Source organism: Mobula birostris, chromosome 5 (genome assembly GCF_030028105.1).
Source record: "Mobula birostris isolate sMobBir1 chromosome 5, sMobBir1.hap1, whole genome shotgun sequence".
Classification (NCBI taxonomy): Eukaryota; Metazoa; Chordata; class Chondrichthyes; order Myliobatiformes; family Myliobatidae; genus Mobula; species Mobula birostris.
The window spans coordinates 100,939,120-100,959,286 of NC_092374.1; the positions used below are offsets into that span (position 1 = coordinate 100,939,120).

The window sequence follows — 20,167 nt, forward strand, 5'->3', positions numbered from 1 at the left end:
GTGCCGTTGGAGAGAGAGACAGAATGCAAATTTTGATTCAAACAGACCTTTGATGTTCTTAGCAGTTAGCTTTCGGGCGCACCCTTTTATGTCTTCTGTGGTCACCGACTGTGACCCCTCCATTCCGGATACGACCGTTCTTCCGCAGTGAACTTGGCACTCAGGCAAGGGCGGACACACACACACTAGGTTCCCACCGATTGTACCTTTTCACCCTGTGCGTCTATGGTCGGTTCCTGCAACCAGACCTCCAAACTCCCACCAACTTGTGGGGTCACACCGCTCTTCCAGGGTCTCGTGATCTCGTGGTGTCTGTCGTGCCTTAGCGAACCTGTTCTTTTTATCCCCCTGCTGGGGTATCGCCTGTCCATCAAACTTCAAACAGTTCAGGTTCAAAGCAACCGGTCTGTCAATATTCTGAAGTGTGGTTCTTTCTCATTAATCTCTCTCTTCCCTCTTATTAGCATTTTGAATGTTTCTCCATTGTCTCTCTTATCTCTCTCATCAGCATCAATCTTCTGATAACTTGGTTTGTTGTCACAGTGCTGCATGCAAATGTACTCAACGGTGGGAAGGGCTTTGTCTGTGTTAGACCGGGCTGCATCTACCACTTTCTGTTCCTGAACTTGGGTGTTTCCATACCAGGCCATGATGTAACCAGTTAGGATTCTCTCCATTGGGCATCTGTAGGAGTTTCTGGTCACATGCCAAATTTATGCAAACTTCTGAGAAAGTAGAGAAACTGAATATCAGAGTCATTGTTCCCTCTCAGCAGTGCAGGTGTGCGGCTGCACAGTAACTGAAATGCCCCCACGCACATAGCCTTTGTTGCTGCACAGGTGGATTTTCTTTTATATAATGCTAATATAATTCTGAATTATGTTATATATTTTTGAAATTATGCTTATATAATTTTGAAATCTATGTTAATATAATTGTGAAATACCCTGTGATTAACTATGTTTTGATAAATATAATTTATAAATTTTCTAAATAATAAAGGTACCACAACCTTATGGTAGCATATTCTGTATGTATTTTGGTAATGAATTTACTTTGAACCTTCAGGAGGAGACTGTGTGAGTGGGAGTGGGACATTACTTGGGACAAATCTGAGCACCGCCTCCCCAATCATCTCTTGCTGAGTCACAATCAGGTTTATTTTCACTGGCGTGCGTCATCAACATTGTTGTTTTGCAGCTGTAATGCAGTGTGGTACATAAAAATCATTTTAAATTACAATAAGAATATACAGTATAATAAATAGATATTTAGACAGAAAGATGGAAAAAATAAACAGTGCTAAAAGAGCTCAAAATAGTGAAGTAGTGTTCATGGCTTCATTGATGTTCAGAAATCTGACGGCAGAGAGGAAGAAGCTGTTACGAAAACATTGAATATGTGTCTTCAGGCTCCCGTGCCTCCCCCCCTGATGGTAGCAATGAGAAGCTGGCTTGTCCCAAATGGTTAGGGTCCTCCATGATGGACTCTACCTTTGTGAGGCATCTCCTTTTGAAGATGTCCTTAATGGTGGAGAGGCTCCTGCTCATGATGGAGCTGGCTGCGTTTACAATGCTCTGCAGATTATTTTGATCCTGAGCAGTGGCCCCTCCGCACCAGACAGTGATGTTACCAGTCAGAATGCTCTCCATGATACATCTGTAGAAGTTTGCTAGAGTCTTTGGTAACGTACCAAATTTCCTCAAACTCCTAATGAAAGATACCTACTGTCCTGCTTTCTTTGAGATTCCATCAATATATTGGCCTACGTCCAGAGAACTTAAGAGAAGTTGACACACAGAAACTTGAACTATTTGCCCTTTCCACTGCTGATCCATCGATGAGGAATGGCGTGTGTTCCTTTGACTTCCTCTTCCTCGCCCACAATCAATTCTCTGGTCTTACTGATGTTGAGTGCAAGGTTGTTATTGCAACACCATTCAACCAGCCAATCCATCTCACTCCTGTACGCCCCCTCATTCCTGCTCCCCAGGTTCCACATCTACAATATGGATGAGAAGAATCCTGGCTTTGAGGAGTCCCGCGCACAGTTCTACGCTGCACAGATTATCTGTGGCCTGGAACATCTCCACCAGCACCGAATCATCTATCGGGACCTCAAACCCGAGAACGTGCTCCTCGACGATGGAGGTATGGCAGGCAGGGGCCACGACTAGTGACATGCGGGGTGGATCAGGTTCCTCACTGGTCTTCATCAGCATCCTGACAGGCTGAAAGGCGGGTGGGACGTGGATGAGGCGTGGGAAATGTTGAGGGCCAGGGTTGCAGTGTAATCCATGGGCTATGTCCCAGTGAAGAATGTTATAATACCATGGAGGGAGATTTACTCTGTGTCTGACCCCGGGGGTGTGTGAAGAGGCAGTGAGGAGAGAGCTTCACGCTGTATCTGACTTGGGAGTGTGTGATGGGACAGTGTAGAGGGAGTTTCACTCTGTGTCTGACCCTGGGAGTGTGTGATGGGACGATATGAATGACCCTAATGTTTTCTCCACCACCCCTGTAGACTCACACCACTCTTGCTACAACAGAAGATTCATTTCATTCACATCATGGCCTCTCAGCTTGCTTCTGCCTGTCTGTCTGCCCTCTCCCCAGCTGTGTCTCACTCCTTCTCTCCTCTCCCCTTACTCTGGAGTATGTGATGGGACTGTGCAGAGGGAGATTCACTCTGTGTCTGACCCTGGGAGTGTGTGATGAAACAGTGCAGAGGGAGCTTCACTCTCTGTCTGACCACGGGAATGTGTGCTGGGGCAGTGAGGAGAGAGCTTCACTCTGTATCTAACCTTGGGAATATGTGATGGGACAGTATGGAGGGAGCTTCACTCTGTGTCTGACCCCGGGAATGTGTGATGGGACAGTGTAGAGAGAGCTTCACTTTGTGTCTGCTCCTGGGAGAGTGTGATGGGATGATACGAATGACCCTAATGTTTTCTCCACCACCCCTGTAGACTCACACCGCTCTTGCTACAACAGAAGATTAATTTCATTCACATCATGGCCTCTCAGCTTGCTTCTGCCTGTCTGTCTGCCCTCTCCCCAGCTGTGTCTCACTCTTTCTCCCTTCTCCCCCTACTCTACGCAGGACATGTGCGGATATCGGACCTGGGGCTTGCCAGAGTGCTAGAGGAGGACCGAGAATACACCAAGGGATATGCCGGTACGCCTGGTGAGTCAGAAGCTTGTCCTGGTGAGACAGCAGCTGTGCAGTCCAACCTCTGCAGAGAGGTGTGACGCCATCAGGTGTGGGAGGGGATTGTCATAAGGCGGTGGCTGGGAACGGACCCAAGTGCAAGACACAGACACTGAAGTCCTAGGGACAGGACTAGGATACAGGGCGATGGCAAGGACATGGACAGGAAAACCAGAATCCTGGAACTGGAATGAACAAGAAAGCTAGGAGCCTGGGCTTGGACTCCGAGCCAGAGATTGGACAAGGACCTAGTACCTGAGTCTTGCCTCTGGCTCGGACCCCAGGACTAGGCAAGGATGAGGCTTGGCAGGCAGGCAGGACGATGCTGGAATCTTCAGGCTTGAAGCTTGAGGCTAGAGGCTAGAAGCGTGGCTTGGCTTGGCAAGAGGCTAGAGGTTAGAGGCTAGAAACTTGGCTTGGCTTGGCTAGAGGCTAGAGGCTAGAGACGGCTTGGCTAGCTAGAGGCTAGAGACGTGGCTTGGCTTGGCTAGAGGCTAGAGACAGAGAGTAGAAACTACAGAGCAGAGACTAGAGACTTGGCTAGGCTTGGCTAGAGGCTAGAGACAGAGAGTCTACAGACTAGAGACTAGAAACTAGAAACTTGGTTTGGCTTGGCTAGAGGCTAGTGACTTGGCTTGGCTTGGCTAGAGGCTAGAGGCTAGAGACTTGGTTTGGCTTGGCTTGGCTAGAGACTACAGACTTCGCTTGGCTTGGCTAGATCCTAGAGGCTAGAGGATAGATACTTGGCTTGGCTTGGCTAGAGGCTAGAGGCCAGAGACTTGGCTTGGCTAGAGGCTAGAGACTTGGCTTGGCTTGGCTTGGCTTGGCTTGGCTGAGGATAGAGACTTGGCTTGGCTTGGCTTGGCTTGGCTTGGCTTGACTTGGCTAGAGGCTAGAGACTTGGCTTGGCTTGGCTAGAGGCCAGAGTCCAGAGGCTAGAGACTTGGCTTGCTACAGGCCAGAGGCCAGAGGCCAGAGATCAGAGGCCAGAGGCTAGTGGCTAGAGGCTAGAGCTTAGAGGCGAGAGGCAAGAGGCTAGAGGCTAGCGACTTGGCTTGGCTAGAGGATAGAAGCTAGAGGATAGAGGGCAGAGGCTTGGCTTGGCTAGAGGCTAGAGTCAAGAGGCTACAGTCTACAGGCAAGAGACTTGGCTTGGCTTGGCTAGAGGCTAGAGGCTAGAGATTTGACTTGGCTTGGCTAGAGGCTAGAGACTTGGCTTGGCTTGGCTAGAGGCTAGAGGCTAGAGACTTGGCTTGGCTAGAGGCTAGAAGCTTGGCTTGGCTTGGCTAGAGGCTAGAGACTTGGCTTGGCTTAGCTAGAGGCTAGAGACGTGGCTTGGCTAGAGGATAGAGGCTAGAGGCTAGAGGCCGGAGGCTTGGCTTGGCTAGAGGCTATAGGCTAGAGACTTGGCTTGGCTTGGCTAGAAGCCAGAGGCCAGAGGCTAGAGGCTAGAGGCCAGAGGCTAGAGGCCGGAGGCTTGGCTTGGCTAGAGGCTACAGGCTAGAGACTTGGCTTGGCTTGGCTAGAGGCTAGAGACTTGGCTTGGCATAAGGCTAGAGGCTAGAGAGTTGACTTGGTTTGGCTAGAGGCTAGAGACTTGGTCTGTCCTAGCTAGAGGCTAGAGACTAGAGACTTGGCTTGGCTAGAGGCTAGAGACTTGGCTTGGCTTGGCTAGAGGCTAGAGACTAGAGACTAGAGACTACAGATTACAGACTAGAGACTAGAGACATGGTTTGGCTTGGCTAGATGCTAGAGGCTAGAAACTTGGCTTGGCTTGGCTGGAGGCTAGAGTCTAGAGAAGTGCCTTGGCTTGGCATGGCTAGAGGCTACAGGCTAGAGACTTGGCTTGGCTTGGCTAGAGGCTAGAGGCTAGAGACTTGGCTTGGCTTGGCTAGAGGCTAGAGGCTAGAAACTTGGCTTGGCTTGGCTAGAGGCTAGAGTCTGGAGACGTGCCTTGGCTTGGCATGGCTAGAGGCTAGAGGCTAGAGACTTGGCTTGGCTTGGCTAGAGGCTAGAGGCTAGTGACTTGGCTTGGCTACAGGCCAGAGGCCAGAGACCAAAGGCCAGAGGCCAGAGGCTAGTGGCTAGAAGCTAGAGGTTAGAGGCTAGAGGCCAGCGACTTGGCTTGGCTAGAGGATAGAGGGCAGAGGCTTGGCTTTGCTAGAGGCTAGAGGCTAGTGGCTATGGACTTGTCTCGGCTTGGCTAGAGGCTAGAGGCTAGAGGCCAGAAACTTGGCTTGGCTAGAGACTTGGCTTGGCTTGGCTTGGCTTGGCTAGAGGCTAGAGACTTGGCTTGGCTTCGCTGGATGCTTGAGACTTGGCTTGGCTTGGCTACAGGGTAGTGAATTGGCTTGGCTTGGCTAGAGGCTAGAGACTTGGCTTGGATAGAGGGTCGAGGCAGGAGGCTAAAGACTTGGTTTGGCTTGGCTAGAGGCCAGAGTCCAGAGGCTAGAGACTTGGCTTTTCTACAGGCCAGAGGCCAGAGACCAGAGGCCAGAGGCTAGTGGCCAGAGGCTAAAGGTTAGAGGCTAGAGGCTAGCGATTTGGTTTGACTAGAGGATAGAAGCTAGAGGATAGAGGGCAGAAGCTTGGCTTCACTAGAGGCTAGAGGCTAGAGGCTAGAGGCCAGAGGCTTGGCTTGGCTAGAGGCTAGAGTCTAGAGGCTACAGGCTACAGGCAAGAGACTTGGCTTGGCTTGGCTAGAGGCTAGAGATTTGGTTTGTCTCGGCAAGAGGCTAGAGGCTAGAGCCTAGAAACCTGGCTTGGCTAGAGGCTAGAGACTTGGCTTGGCTTGGCTAGAGGCAACAGGCTAGAGACTTGGCTTGGCTTGGCTAGGCTAGAGGCTAGAGACTTGGCTTGGCATGAGGCTAGAGGCTAGAGTATTGGTTTGGTTTGGTTAGAGGTTAGAGACTTGGCTTGTCCTGGCTAGAGGCTAAAGGCTAGAGGCTAGAGACTGGAGACTTGGCCTGGCTTGGCTAGAGGCTAGAAGCTAGAGACTTGGCTTGGCTTGGTTAGAGGCTAGAGGCTAGAGACTTGGCTTGGGTTGGCTAGAGGCTAGAGGCTAGGATCTTTACTTGGCTTGGCTAGAGGCTAGAGTCTTGAGGCGTGGCTTGGCTTGGCATGGCTAGAGGCCAGAGTATAGAGGCTAGAGACTTGGCTTGGTTCGGCTAGAGGCTAGAAGCTAGAGACTTGACTTGGCTTGGCTAGAGGCTAGAGACTTGGCTTGGCTTAGCTAGATGCTGGAGACTTGGCTTGGCTTGGTTAGAGGCTAGAGGCTAGAGACTTGGCTTGGCTAGAGGGTAGAGACTTGGCTTGTCTTGGCTAGAGGCTATCGACTTGGCTTGGCTTAGCTAGTGGCTGGAGACTTGGCTTGGCTTGGCTAGAGTCTAGAGGCTAGAGACTTGGCTTGGCTTAGCTAGTGGCTGGAGACTTGGCTTGGCATGGCTAGAGGCTAGAGGCTAGAGACTTGGCTTGGCTAGAGGCTGGAGTAGTGGCTTGGCTTGGATAGAGGCTAGAGACTTGGCTTGGCTAGAGGATCGAGGCTAGAGGCTAGAGGCCGGAGGCTTGGCTTGCTAGAGACTAGAAGCTAGAGACTTGACTTGACTTGGCTTGGCTGGAGGCTAGAGGCTAGGATCTTTACTTGGCTTGGCTAGATGCTAGAGTCTAGAGGCGTGGCTTGGCTTGGCATGGCTAGAGGCTAGAGGCTAGAGGCTAGTGACTTGGCTTGGCTTGGCTAGAGGCTAGAGGCTAGAGACTTGGCTTGGCTTGGCTAGAGGCTAGAGGCTAGAGACTTGGCTTGGCTTGGCTACAGGCTATCGACTTGGCTTGGCTTAGCTAGTGGCTGGAGACTTGGCTTGGCTTGGCTAGAGGCTAGAGACGTGGCTTGGCTTGGATAGAGGCCAGAGACTTGGCTTGGCTAGAGGATAGAGGCTAGAGGCTAGAGGCCGGAGGCTTGGCTTGCTAGAGGCTAGAAGCTAGAGACTTCACTTGGCTTGGCTTGGCTGGAGGCTAGAGGCTAGGATCTTTACTTGGCTTGGCTAGATGCTAGAGTCTAGAGGAGTGGCTTGGCATGGCATGGCTAGAGGCTAGAGGCTAGTGGCTTGGCTTGGCTTGGCTAGAGGCTAGAGACTTGGCTTGGATTGGCTAGAGGCTGGAGACTTGGCTTGGCTTGGCTAGAGGCTAGAGACGTGGCTTGGCTTTTATAGAGGCTAGAGACTTGGCTTGGCTAGAGGATAGAGGCTAGAGGCTAGAGGCCGGAGGCTTGGCTTGGCTAGAGGCTACAGGCTAGAGACTTTGCTTGGCTTGGCTAGAGGCCAGAGACCAGAGGCTAGAGGCTGGAGGCTTGGCTTGGCTAGAGGCTACAGGCTAGAGACTTGGCTTGGCTTGGCTAGAGGCTGGAGACTTTGCTTGGCTTGGCTAGAGGCTATCGACTTGGCATGGCATAGCTAGAGGCTGGAGACTTGGCTAGAGGCTAGAGGGTAGAGACTTGGCTTGGCTAGAGGCTAGAGACTTGGCTTGGATTGGCTGGAGGCTAAAGACTTGGCTTGGCTTGGATAGAGGCTAGAGACTTGGCTTGGCTAGAGGATAGAGGCTAGAGGCTAGATGCCGGAGGCTTGGCTTGGCTAGAGGCTGCAGTCTAGAGACTTGGCTTGGATTGGCTAGAGGCTAGAGGCTTGGCTTGGCTTGGCTAGAGTCTAGAGACGTGGCTTGGCTTTTATAGAGGCTAGAGACTTGGCTTGGCTAGAGGATAGAGGCTAGAGGCTAGAGGCCAGAGGCTTGGCTTGGCTAGAGGCTACAGGCTAGAGACTTTGCTTGGCTTGGCTAGAGGCCAGAGGCCAGAGGCTAGAGGCTAGAGGCCAGAGGCTAGAGGCTTGGCTTGGCTAGAGTCTACAGGCTAGAGACTTGGCTTGGCTTGGCTGGAGGCCAGAAGCTAGGATCTTTACTTGGCTTGGCTAGATGCTAGAGTCTAGAGGAGTGGCTTGGCATGGCATGGCTAGAGGCTAGAGGCTAATGACTTGGCTTGGCTTGGCTAGAGGCTAGAGACTTGGCTTGTCTTGGCTAGAGGCTATCGACTTGGCTTGGCTTAGCTAGTGGCTGGAGACTTGGCTTGGCTTGGCTAGAGTCTAGAGGCTAGAGACTTGGCTTGGCTTAGCTAGTGGCTGGAGACTTGGCTTGGCATGGCTAGAGGCTAGAGGCTAGAGACTTGGCTTGGCTAGAGGCTAGAGTAGTGGCTTGGCTTGGATAGAGGCTAGAGACTTGGCTTGGCTAGAGGATCGAGGCTAGAGGCTAGAGGCCGGAGGCTTGGCTTGCTAGAGACTAGAAGCTAGAGACTTGACTTGACTTGGCTTGGCTGGAGGCTAGAGGCTAGGATCTTTACTTGGCTTGGCTAGATGCTAGAGTCTAGAGGCGTGGCTTGGCTTGGCATGGCTAGAGGCTAGAGGCTAGTGACTTGGCTTGGCTTGGCTAGAGGCTAGAGGCTAGAGACTTGGCTTGGCTTGGCTAGAGGCTAGAGGCTAGAGACTTGGCTTGGCTTGGCTACAGGCTATCGACTTGGCTTGGCTTAGCTAGTGGCTGGAGACTTGGCTTGGCTTGGCTAGAGGCTAGAGACGTGGCTTGGCTTGGATAGAGGCCAGAGACTTGGCTTGGCTAGAGGATAGAGGCTAGAGGCTAGAGGCCGGAGGCTTGGCTTGCTAGAGGCTAGAAGCTAGAGACTTCACTTGGCTTGGCTTGGCTGGAGGCTAGAGGCTAGGATCTTTACTTGGCTTGGCTAGATGCTAGAGTCTAGAGGAGTGGCTTGGCATGGCATGGCTAGAGGCTAGAGGCTAGTGACTTGGCTTGGCTTGGCTAGAGGCTAGAGACTTGGCTTGGATTGGCTAGAGGCTGGAGACTTGGCTTGGCTTGGCTAGAGGCTAGAGACGTGGCTTGGCTTTTATAGAGGCTAGAGACTTGGCTTGGCTAGAAGATAGAGGCTAGAGGCTAGAGGCCGGAGGCTTGGCTTGGCTAGAGGCTACAGGCTAGAGACTTTGCTTGGCTTGGCTAGAGGCCAGAGACCAGAGGCTAGAGGCTGGAGGCTTGGCTTGGCTGGAGGCTACAGGCTAGAGACTTGGCTTGGCTTGGCTAGAGGCTGGAGACTTTGCTTGGCTTGGCTAGAGGCTATCGACTTGGCATGGCATAGCTAGAGGCTGGAGACTTGGCTAGAGGCTAGAGGGTAGAGACTTGGCTTGGCTAGAGGCTAGAGACTTGGCTTGGATTGGCTGGAGGCTAAAGACTTGGCTTGGCTTGGATAGAGGCTAGAGACTTGGCTTGGCTAGAGGATAGAGGCTAGAGGCTAGATGCCGGAGGCTTGGCTTGGCTAGAGGCTGCAGTCTAGAGACTTGGCTTGGATTGGCTAGAGGCTGCAGTCTAGAGACTTGGCTTGGATTGGCTAGAGGCTAGAGGCTTGGCTTGGCTTGGCTAGAGTCTAGAGACGTGGCTTGGCTTTTATAGAGGCTAGAGACTTGGCTTGGCTAGAGGATAGAGGCTAGAGGCTAGAGGCCAGAGGCTTGGCTTGGCTAGAGGCTACAGGCTAGAGACTTTGCTTGGCTTGGCTAGAGGCCAGAGGCCAGAGGCTAGAGGCTAGAAGCCAGAGGCTAGAGGCTTGGCTTGGCTAGAGTCTACAGGCTAGAGACTTGGCTTGGCTTGGCTGGAGGCCAGAGGCTAGGATCTTTACTTGGCTTGGCTAGATGCTAGAGTCTAGAGGAGTGGCTTGGCATGGCATGGCTAGAGGCTAGAGGCTAATGACTTGGCTTGGCTTGGCTAGAGGCTAGATAGTTGGCTTGGCTTAGCTAGATGCTGGAGACTTGACTTGGCTTGGTTAGAGGCTAGAGGCTAGAGACTTGGCTTGGCTAGAGGCTAGAGACTTGGCTTGGCTTGGCTAGAGGCTAGAGACTTGGCTTGGCTTGACTAGAAGATATCGACTTGGCTTGGCTTAGCTAGTGGCTGGAGACTTAGCTTGGCTTGGCTAGTGGCTAGAGACTTGGCTTGGCTAAGGGCTAGAGACGTGGCTTGGCTTGGATAGAGGCTGGAGACTTGGCTTGGCTAGAGGATAGAGGCTAGAGGCTAGAGGCCGGAGGCTTGGCTTGCTAGAGGCTAGAAGCTAGAGACTTCACTTGGCTTGGCTTGGCTGGAGGCTAGAGGCTAGGATCTTTACTTGGCTTGGCTAGATGCTAGAGTCTAGAGGAGTGGCTTGGCATGGCATGGCTAGAGGCTAGAGGCTAGTGACTTGGCTTGGCTTGGCTAGAGGCTAGAGACTTGGCTTGGATTGGCTAGAGGCTAGAGACTTGGCTTGGCTTGGCTAGAGGCTAGAGACGTGGCTTGGCTTTTATAGAGGCTAGAGACTTGGCTTGGCTAGAGGATAGAGGCTAGAGGCTAGAGGCCGGAGGCTTGGCTTGCTAGAGGCTAGAAGCTAGAGACTTCACTTGGCTTGGCTTGGCTGGAGGCTAGAGGCTAGGATCTTTACTTGGCTTGGCTAGATGCTAGAGTCCAGAGGAGTGGCTTGGCATGGCATGGCTAGAGGCTAGAGGCTAGTGACTTGGCTTGGCTTGGCTAGAGGCTAGAGACTTGGCTTGGATTGGCTAGAGGCTAGAGACTTGGCTTGGCTTGGCTAGAGGCTAGAGACGTGGCTTGGCTTTTATAGAGGCTAGAGACTTGGCTTGGCTAGAGGATAGAGGCCAGAGGCTAGAGGCCGGAGGCTTGGCTTGGCTAGAGGCTACAGGCTAGAGACTTTGCTTGGCTTGGCTAGAGGCCAGAGGCCAGAGGCTAGAGGCTGGAGGCTTGGCTTGGCTAGAGGCTACAGGCTAGAGACTTGGCTTGGCTTGGCTAGAGGCTAGAGGCTAGAGACTTGGGTTGGCTTAGCTGGTGGCTGCAGACTTGGCTTGGCTTGGCTAGAAGCTGGAGACTTGGCTTGGCTTGGCTAGAGGCTATCGACTTGGCTTGGCTTAGCTAGAGGCTGGAGACTTGGCTTGGCTTGGCTAGAGGCTAGAGGTTAGAGGCTAGAGACTTGGCTTGGCTAGAGGCTAGAGACTTGGCTTGGATTGGCTGGAGGCTAGAGACTTGGCTTGGCTTGGATAGAGGGTAGAGACTTGGCTTGGCTAGAGGATAGAGGCTAGAGGCTGGAGGCCGGAGGCTTGGCTTGGCTAGAGGCTAGAGGCTAGAGACTTGGCTTGGCTTGGCTAGAGGCTAGAGGCTAGAAACTTGGCTTGGCTTGGCTAGAGGCTAGAGTCTGGAGACGTGCCTTGGCTTGGCATGGCTAGAGGCTAGAGGCTAGAGACTTGGCTTGGCTTGGCTAGAGGCTAGAGGCTAGTGACTTGGCTTGGCTACAGGCCAGAGGCCAGAGACCAAAGGCCAGAGGCCAGAGGCTAGTGGCTAGAAGCTAGAGGTTAGAGGCTAGAGGCCAGCGACTTGGCTTGGCTAGAGGATAGAGGGCAGAGGCTTGGCTTTGCTAGAGGCTAGAGGCTAGTGGCTATGGACTTGTCTCGGCTTGGCTAGAGGCTAGAGGCTAGAGGCCAGAAACTTGGCTTGGCTAGAGACTTGGCTTGGCTTGGCTTGGCTTGGCTAGAGGCTAGAGACTTGGCTTGGCTTCGCTGGATGCTTGAGACTTGGCTTGGCTTGGCTACAGGGTAGTGAATTGGCTTGGCTTGGCTAGAGGCTAGAGACTTGGCTTGGATAGAGGGTCGAGGCAGGAGGCTAAAGACTTGGTTTGGCTTGGCTAGAGGCCAGAGTCCAGAGGCTAGAGACTTGGCTTTTCTACAGGCCAGAGGCCAGAGACCAGAGGCCAGAGGCTAGTGGCCAGAGGCTAAAGGTTAGAGGCTAGAGGCTAGCGATTTGGTTTGACTAGAGGATAGAAGCTAGAGGATAGAGGGCAGAAGCTTGGCTTCACTAGAGGCTAGAGGCTAGAGGCTAGAGGCCAGAGGCTTGGCTTGGCTAGAGGCTAGAGTCTAGAGGCTACAGGCTACAGGCAAGAGACTTGGCTTGGCTTGGCTAGAGGCTAGAGATTTGGTTTGTCTCGGCAAGAGGCTAGAGGCTAGAGCCTAGAAACCTGGCTTGGCTAGAGGCTAGAGACTTGGCTTGGCTTGGCTAGAGGCAACAGGCTAGAGACTTGGCTTGGCTTGGCTAGGCTAGAGGCTAGAGACTTGGCTTGGCATGAGGCTAGAGGCTAGAGTATTGGTTTGGTTTGGTTAGAGGTTAGAGACTTGGCTTGTCCTGGCTAGAGGCTAAAGGCTAGAGGCTAGAGACTGGAGACTTGGCCTGGCTTGGCTAGAGGCTAGAAGCTAGAGACTTGGCTTGGCTTGGTTAGAGGCTAGAGGCTAGAGACTTGGCTTGGGTTGGCTAGAGGCTAGAGGCTAGGATCTTTACTTGGCTTGGCTAGAGGCTAGAGTCTTGAGGCGTGGCTTGGCTTGGCATGGCTAGAGGCCAGAGTATAGAGGCTAGAGACTTGGCTTGGTTCGGCTAGAGGCTAGAAGCTAGAGACTTGACTTGGCTTGGCTAGAGGCTAGAGACTTGGCTTGGCTTAGCTAGATGCTGGAGACTTGGCTTGGCTTGGTTAGAGGCTAGAGGCTAGAGACTTGGCTTGGCTAGAGGGTAGAGACTTGGCTTGTCTTGGCTAGAGGCTATCGACTTGGCTTGGCTTAGCTAGTGGCTGGAGACTTGGCTTGGCTTGGCTAGAGTCTAGAGGCTAGAGACTTGGCTTGGCTTAGCTAGTGGCTGGAGACTTGGCTTGGCATGGCTAGAGGCTAGAGGCTAGAGACTTGGCTTGGCTAGAGGCTGGAGTAGTGGCTTGGCTTGGATAGAGGCTAGAGACTTGGCTTGGCTAGAGGATCGAGGCTAGAGGCTAGAGGCCGGAGGCTTGGCTTGCTAGAGACTAGAAGCTAGAGACTTGACTTGACTTGGCTTGGCTGGAGGCTAGAGGCTAGGATCTTTACTTGGCTTGGCTAGATGCTAGAGTCTAGAGGCGTGGCTTGGCTTGGCATGGCTAGAGGCTAGAGGCTAGAGGCTAGTGACTTGGCTTGGCTTGGCTAGAGGCTAGAGGCTAGAGACTTGGCTTGGCTTGGCTAGAGGCTAGAGGCTAGAGACTTGGCTTGGCTTGGCTACAGGCTATCGACTTGGCTTGGCTTAGCTAGTGGCTGGAGACTTGGCTTGGCTTGGCTAGAGGCTAGAGACGTGGCTTGGCTTGGATAGAGGCCAGAGACTTGGCTTGGCTAGAGGATAGAGGCTAGAGGCTAGAGGCCGGAGGCTTGGCTTGCTAGAGGCTAGAAGCTAGAGACTTCACTTGGCTTGGCTTGGCTGGAGGCTAGAGGCTAGGATCTTTACTTGGCTTGGCTAGATGCTAGAGTCTAGAGGCGTGGCTTGGCTTGGCATGGCTAGAGGCTAGAGGCTAGAGGCTAGTGACTTGGCTTGGCTTGGCTAGAGGCTAGAGGCTAGAGACTTGGCTTGGCTTGGCTAGAGGCTAGAGGCTAGAGACTTGGCTTGGCTTGGCTACAGGCTATCGACTTGGCTTGGCTTAGCTACTGGCTGGAGACTTGGCTTGGCTTGGCTAGAGGCTAGAGACGTGGCTTGGCTTGGATAGAGGCCAGAGACTTGGCTTGGCTAGAGGATAGAGGCTAGAGGCTAGAGGCCGGAGGCTTGGCTTGCTAGAGGCTAGAAGCTAGAGACTTCACTTGGCTTGGCTTGGCTGGAGGCTAGAGGCTAGGATCTTTACTTGGCTTGGCTAGATGCTAGAGTCTAGAGGAGTGGCTTGGCATGGCATGGCTAGAGGCTAGAGGCTAGTGGCTTGGCTTGGCTTGGCTAGAGGCTAGAGACTTGGCTTGGATTGGCTAGAGGCTGGAGACTTGGCTTGGCTTGGCTAGAGGCTAGAGACGTGGCTTGGCTTTTATAGAGGCTAGAGACTTGGCTTGGCTAGAGGATAGAGGCTAGAGGCTAGAGGCCGGAGGCTTGGCTTGGCTAGAGGCTACAGGCTAGAGACTTTGCTTGGCTTGGCTAGAGGCCAGAGACCAGAGGCTAGAGGCTGGAGGCTTGGCTTGGCTAGAGGCTACAGGCTAGAGACTTGGCTTGGCTTGGCTAGAGGCTGGAGACTTTGCTTGGCTTGGCTAGAGGCTATCGACTTGGCATGGCATAGCTAGAGGCTGGAGACTTGGCTAGAGGCTAGAGGGTAGAGACTTGGCTTGGCTAGAGGCTAGAGACTTGGCTTGGATTGGCTGGAGGCTAAAGACTTGGCTTGGCTTGGATAGAGGCTAGAGACTTGGCTTGGCTAGAGGATAGAGGCTAGAGGCTAGATGCCGGAGGCTTGGCTTGGCTAGAGGCTGCAGTCTAGAGACTTGGCTTGGATTGGCTAGAGGCTAGAGGCTTGGCTTGGCTTGGCTAGAGTCTAGAGACGTGGCTTGGCTTTTATAGAGGCTAGAGACTTGGCTTGGCTAGAGGATAGAGGCTAGAGGCTAGAGGCCAGAGGCTTGGCTTGGCTAGAGGCTACAGGCTAGAGACTTTGCTTGGCTTGGCTAGAGGCCAGAGGCCAGAGGCTAGAGGCTAGAGGCCAGAGGCTAGAGGCTTGGCTTGGCTAGAGTCTACAGGCTAGAGACTTGGCTTGGCTTGGCTGGAGGCCAGAAGCTAGGATCTTTACTTGGCTTGGCTAGATGCTAGAGTCTAGAGGAGTGGCTTGGCATGGCATGGCTAGAGGCTAGAGGCTAATGACTTGGCTTGGCTTGGCTAGAGGCTAGAGACTTGGCTTGTCTTGGCTAGAGGCTATCGACTTGGCTTGGCTTAGCTAGTGGCTGGAGACTTGGCTTGGCTTGGCTAGAGTCTAGAGGCTAGAGACTTGGCTTGGCTTAGCTAGTGGCTGGAGACTTGGCTTGGCATGGCTAGAGGCTAGAGGCTAGAGACTTGGCTTGGCTAGAGGCTAGAGTAGTGGCTTGGCTTGGATAGAGGCTAGAGACTTGGCTTGGCTAGAGGATCGAGGCTAGAGGCTAGAGGCCGGAGGCTTGGCTTGCTAGAGACTAGAAGCTAGAGACTTGACTTGACTTGGCTTGGCTGGAGGCTAGAGGCTAGGATCTTTACTTGGCTTGGCTAGATGCTAGAGTCTAGAGGCGTGGCTTGGCTTGGCATGGCTAGAGGCTAGAGGCTAGTGACTTGGCTTGGCTTGGCTAGAGGCTAGAGGCTAGAGACTTGGCTTGGCTTGGCTAGAGGCTAGAGGCTAGAGACTTGGCTTGGCTTGGCTACAGGCTATCGACTTGGCTTGGCTTAGCTAGTGGCTGGAGACTTGGCTTGGCTTGGCTAGAGGCTAGAGACGTGGCTTGGCTTGGATAGAGGCCAGAGACTTGGCTTGGCTAGAGGATAGAGGCTAGAGGCTAGAGGCCGGAGGCTTGGCTTGCTAGAGGCTAGAAGCTAGAGACTTCACTTGGCTTGGCTTGGCTGGAGGCTAGAGGCTAGGATCTTTACTTGGCTTGGCTAGATGCTAGAGTCTAGAGGAGTGGCTTGGCATGGCATGGCTAGAGGCTAGAGGCTAGTGACTTGGCTTGGCTTGGCTAGAGGCTAGAGACTTGGCTTGGATTGGCTAGAGGCTGGAGACTTGGCTTGGCTTGGCTAGAGGCTAGAGACGTGGCTTGGCTTTTATAGAGGCTAGAGACTTGGCTTGGCTAGAAGATAGAGGCTAGAGGCTAGAGGCCGGAGGCTTGGCTTGGCTAGAGGCTACAGGCTAGAGACTTTGCTTGGCTTGGCTAGAGGCCAGAGACCAGAGGCTAGAGGCTGGAGGCTTGGCTTGGCTAGAGGCTACAGGCTAGAGACTTGGCTTGGCTTGGCTAGAGGCTGGAGACTTTGCTTGGCTTGGCTAGAGGCTATCGACTTGGCATGGCATAGCTAGAGGCTGGAGACTTGGCTAGAGGCTAGAGGGTAGAGACTTGGCTTGGCTAGAGGCTAGAGACTTGGCTTGGATTGGCTGGAGGCTAAAGACTTGGCTTGGCTTGGATAGAGGCTAGAGACTTGGCTTGGCTAGAGGATAGAGGCTAGAGGCTAGATGCCGGAGGCTTGGCTTGGCTAGAGGCTGCAGTCTAGAGACTTGGCTTGGATTGGCTAGAGGCTGCAGTCTAGAGACTTGGCTTGGATTGGCTAGAGGCTAGAGGCTTGGCTTGGCTTGGCTAGAGTCTAGAGACGTGGCTTGGCTTTTATAGAGGCTAGAGACTTGGCTTGGCTAGAGGATAGAGGCTAGAGGCTAGAGGCCAGAGGCTTGGCTTGGCTAGAGGCTACAGGCTAGAGACTTTGCTTGGCTTGGCTAGAGGCCAGAGGCCAGAGGCTAGAGGCTAGAAGCCAGAGGCTAGAGGCTTGGCTTGGCTAGAGTCTACAGGCTAGAGACTTGGCTTGGCTTGGCTGGAGGCCAGAGGCTAGGATCTTTACTTGGCTTGGCTAGATGCTAGAGTCTAGAGGAGTGGCTTGGCATGGCATGGCTAGAGGCTAGAGGCTAATGACTTGGCTTGGCTTGGCTAGAGGCTAGATAGTTGGCTTGGCTTAGCTAGATGCTGGAGACTTGACTTGGCTTGGTTAGAGGCTAGAGGCTAGAGACTTGGCTTGGCTAGAGGCTAGAGACTTGGCTTGGCTTGGCTAGAGGCTAGAGACTTGGCTTGGCTTGACTAGAAGATATCGACTTGGCTTGGCTTAGCTAGTGGCTGGAGACTTAGCTTGGCTTGGCTAGTGGCTAGAGACTTGGCTTGGCTAAGGGCTAGAGACGTGGCTTGGCTTGGATAGAGGCTGGAGACTTGGCTTGGCTAGAGGATAGAGGCTAGAGGCTAGAGGCCGGAGGCTTGGCTTGCTAGAGGCTAGAAGCTAGAGACTTCACTTGGCTTGGCTTGGCTGGAGGCTAGAGGCTAGGATCTTTACTTGGCTTGGCTAGATGCTAGAGTCTAGAGGAGTGGCTTGGCATGGCATGGCTAGAGGCTAGAGGCTAGTGACTTGGCTTGGCTTGGCTAGAGGCTAGAGACTTGGCTTGGATTGGCTAGAGGCTAGAGACTTGGCTTGGCTTGGCTAGAGGCTAGAGACGTGGCTTGGCTTTTATAGAGGCTAGAGACTTGGCTTGGCTAGAGGATAGAGGCTAGAGGCTAGAGGCCGGAGGCTTGGCTTGCTAGAGGCTAGAAGCTAGAGACTTCACTTGGCTTGGCTTGGCTGGAGGCTAGAGGCTAGGATCTTTACTTGGCTTGGCTAGATGCTAGAGTCCAGAGGAGTGGCTTGGCATGGCATGGCTAGAGGCTAGAGGCTAGTGACTTGGCTTGGCTTGGCTAGAGGCTAGAGACTTGGCTTGGATTGGCTAGAGGCTAGAGACTTGGCTTGGCTTGGCTAGAGGCTAGAGACGTGGCTTGGCTTTTATAGAGGCTAGAGACTTGGCTTGGCTAGAGGATAGAGGCCAGAGGCTAGAGGCCGGAGGCTTGGCTTGGCTAGAGGCTACAGGCTAGAGACTTTGCTTGGCTTGGCTAGAGGCCAGAGGCCAGAGGCTAGAGGCTGGAGGCTTGGCTTGGCTAGAGGCTACAGGCTAGAGACTTGGCTTGGCTTGGCTAGAGGCTAGAGGCTAGAGACTTGGGTTGGCTTAGCTGGTGGCTGCAGACTTGGCTTGGCTTGGCTAGAAGCTGGAGACTTGGCTTGGCTTGGCTAGAGGCTATCGACTTGGCTTGGCTTAGCTAGAGGCTGGAGACTTGGCTTGGCTTGGCTAGAGGCTAGAGGTTAGAGGCTAGAGACTTGGCTTGGCTAGAGGCTAGAGACTTGGCTTGGATTGGCTGGAGGCTAGAGACTTGGCTTGGCTTGGATAGAGGGTAGAGACTTGGCTTGGCTAGAGGATAGAGGCTAGAGGCTGGAGGCCGGAGGCTTGGCTTGGCTAGAGGCTAGAGGCTAGAGACTTGGCTTGGCTTGGCTAGAGGCTAGAGGCTAGAAACTTGGCTTGGCTTGGCTAGAGGCTAGAGTCTGGAGACGTGCCTTGGCTTGGCATGGCTAGAGGCTAGAGGCTAGAGACTTGGCTTGGCTTGGCTAGAGGCTAGAGGCTAGTGACTTGGCTTGGCTACAGGCCAGAGGCCAGAGACCAAAGGCCAGAGGCCAGAGGCTAGTGGCTAGAAGCTAGAGGTTAGAGGCTAGAGGCCAGCGACTTGGCTTGGCTAGAGGATAGAGGGCAGAGGCTTGGCTTTGCTAGAGGCTAGAGGCTAGTGGCTATGGACTTGTCTCGGCTTGGCTAGAGGCTAGAGGCTAGAGGCCAGAAACTTGGCTTGGCTAGAGACTTGGCTTGGCTTGGCTTGGCTTGGCTAGAGGCTAGAGACTTGGCTTGGCTTCGCTGGATGCTTGAGACTTGGCTTGGCTTGGCTACAGGGTAGTGAATTGGCTTGGCTTGGCTAGAGGCTAGAGACTTGGCTTGGATAGAGGGTCGAGGCAGGAGGCTAAAGACTTGGTTTGGCTTGGCTAGAGGCCAGAGTCCAGAGGCTAGAGACTTGGCTTTTCTACAGGCCAGAGGCCAGAGACCAGAGGCCAGAGGCTAGTGGCCAGAGGCTAAAGGTTAGAGGCTAGAGGCTAGCGATTTGGTTTGACTAGAGGATAGAAGCTAGAGGATAGAGGGCAGAAGCTTGGCTTCACTAGAGGCTAGAGGCTAGAGGCTAGAGGCCAGAGGCTTGGCTTGGCTAGAGGCTAGAGTCTAGAGGCTACAGGCTACAGGCAAGAGACTTGGCTTGGCTTGGCTAGAGGCTAGAGATTTGGTTTGTCTCGGCAAGAGGCTAGAGGCTAGAGCCTAGAAACCTGGCTTGGCTAGAGGCTAGAGACTTGGCTTGGCTTGGCTAGAGGCAACAGGCTAGAGACTTGGCTTGGCTTGGCTAGGCTAGAGGCTAGAGACTTGGCTTGGCATGAGGCTAGAGGCTAGAGTATTGGTTTGGTTTGGTTAGAGGTTAGAGACTTGGCTTGTCCTGGCTAGAGGCTAAAGGCTAGAGGCTAGAGACTGGAGACTTGGCCTGGCTTGGCTAGAGGCTAGAAGCTAGAGACTTGGCTTGGCTTGGTTAGAGGCTAGAGGCTAGAGACTTGGCTTGGGTTGGCTAGAGGCTAGAGGCTAGGATCTTTACTTGGCTTGGCTAGAGGCTAGAGTCTTGAGGCGTGGCTTGGCTTGGCATGGCTAGAGGCCAGAGTATAGAGGCTAGAGACTTGGCTTGGTTCGGCTAGAGGCTAGAAGCTAGAGACTTGACTTGGCTTGGCTAGAGGCTAGAGACTTGGCTTGGCTTAGCTAGATGCTGGAGACTTGGCTTGGCTTGGTTAGAGGCTAGAGGCTAGAGACTTGGCTTGGCTAGAGGGTAGAGACTTGGCTTGTCTTGGCTAGAGGCTATCGACTTGGCTTGGCTTAGCTAGTGGCTGGAGACTTGGCTTGGCTTGGCTAGAGTCTAGAGGCTAGAGACTTGGCTTGGCTTAGCTAGTGGCTGGAGACTTGGCTTGGCATGGCTAGAGGCTAGAGGCTAGAGACTTGGCTTGGCTAGAGGCTGGAGTAGTGGCTTGGCTTGGATAGAGGCTAGAGACTTGGCTTGGCTAGAGGATCGAGGCTAGAGGCTAGAGGCCGGAGGCTTGGCTTGCTAGAGACTAGAAGCTAGAGACTTGACTTGACTTGGCTTGGCTGGAGGCTAGAGGCTAGGATCTTTACTTGGCTTGGCTAGATGCTAGAGTCTAGAGGCGTGGCTTGGCTTGGCATGGCTAGAGGCTAGAGGCTAGAGGCTAGTGACTTGGCTTGGCTTGGCTAGAGGCTAGAGGCTAGAGACTTGGCTTGGCTTGGCTAGAGGCTAGAGGCTAGAGACTTGGCTTGGCTTGGCTACAGGCTATCGACTTGGCTTGGCTTAGCTAGTGGCTGGAGACTTGGCTTGGCTTGGCTAGAGGCTAGAGACGTGGCTTGGCTTGGATAGAGGCCAGAGACTTGGCTTGGCTAGAGGATAGAGG

General features: G+C 53.4%; 1 protein-coding gene across 1 annotated transcript in view; it reads left to right on the forward strand.

The window, feature by feature from the left end:
• LOC140198392 (rhodopsin kinase GRK1-like) overlaps positions 1-20,167 on the forward strand; it is a 569,956-nt gene that overhangs the window by 37,892 nt on the left and 511,897 nt on the right. Inside the window, exons 3-4 of the mRNA XM_072259487.1 lie at positions 1,994-2,151; positions 3,104-3,187. Of these exons, the coding sequence (XP_072115588.1) occupies positions 1,994-2,151; positions 3,104-3,187 (242 nt within the window). The remainder of the gene's footprint in view (positions 1-1,993; positions 2,152-3,103; positions 3,188-20,167) is intronic.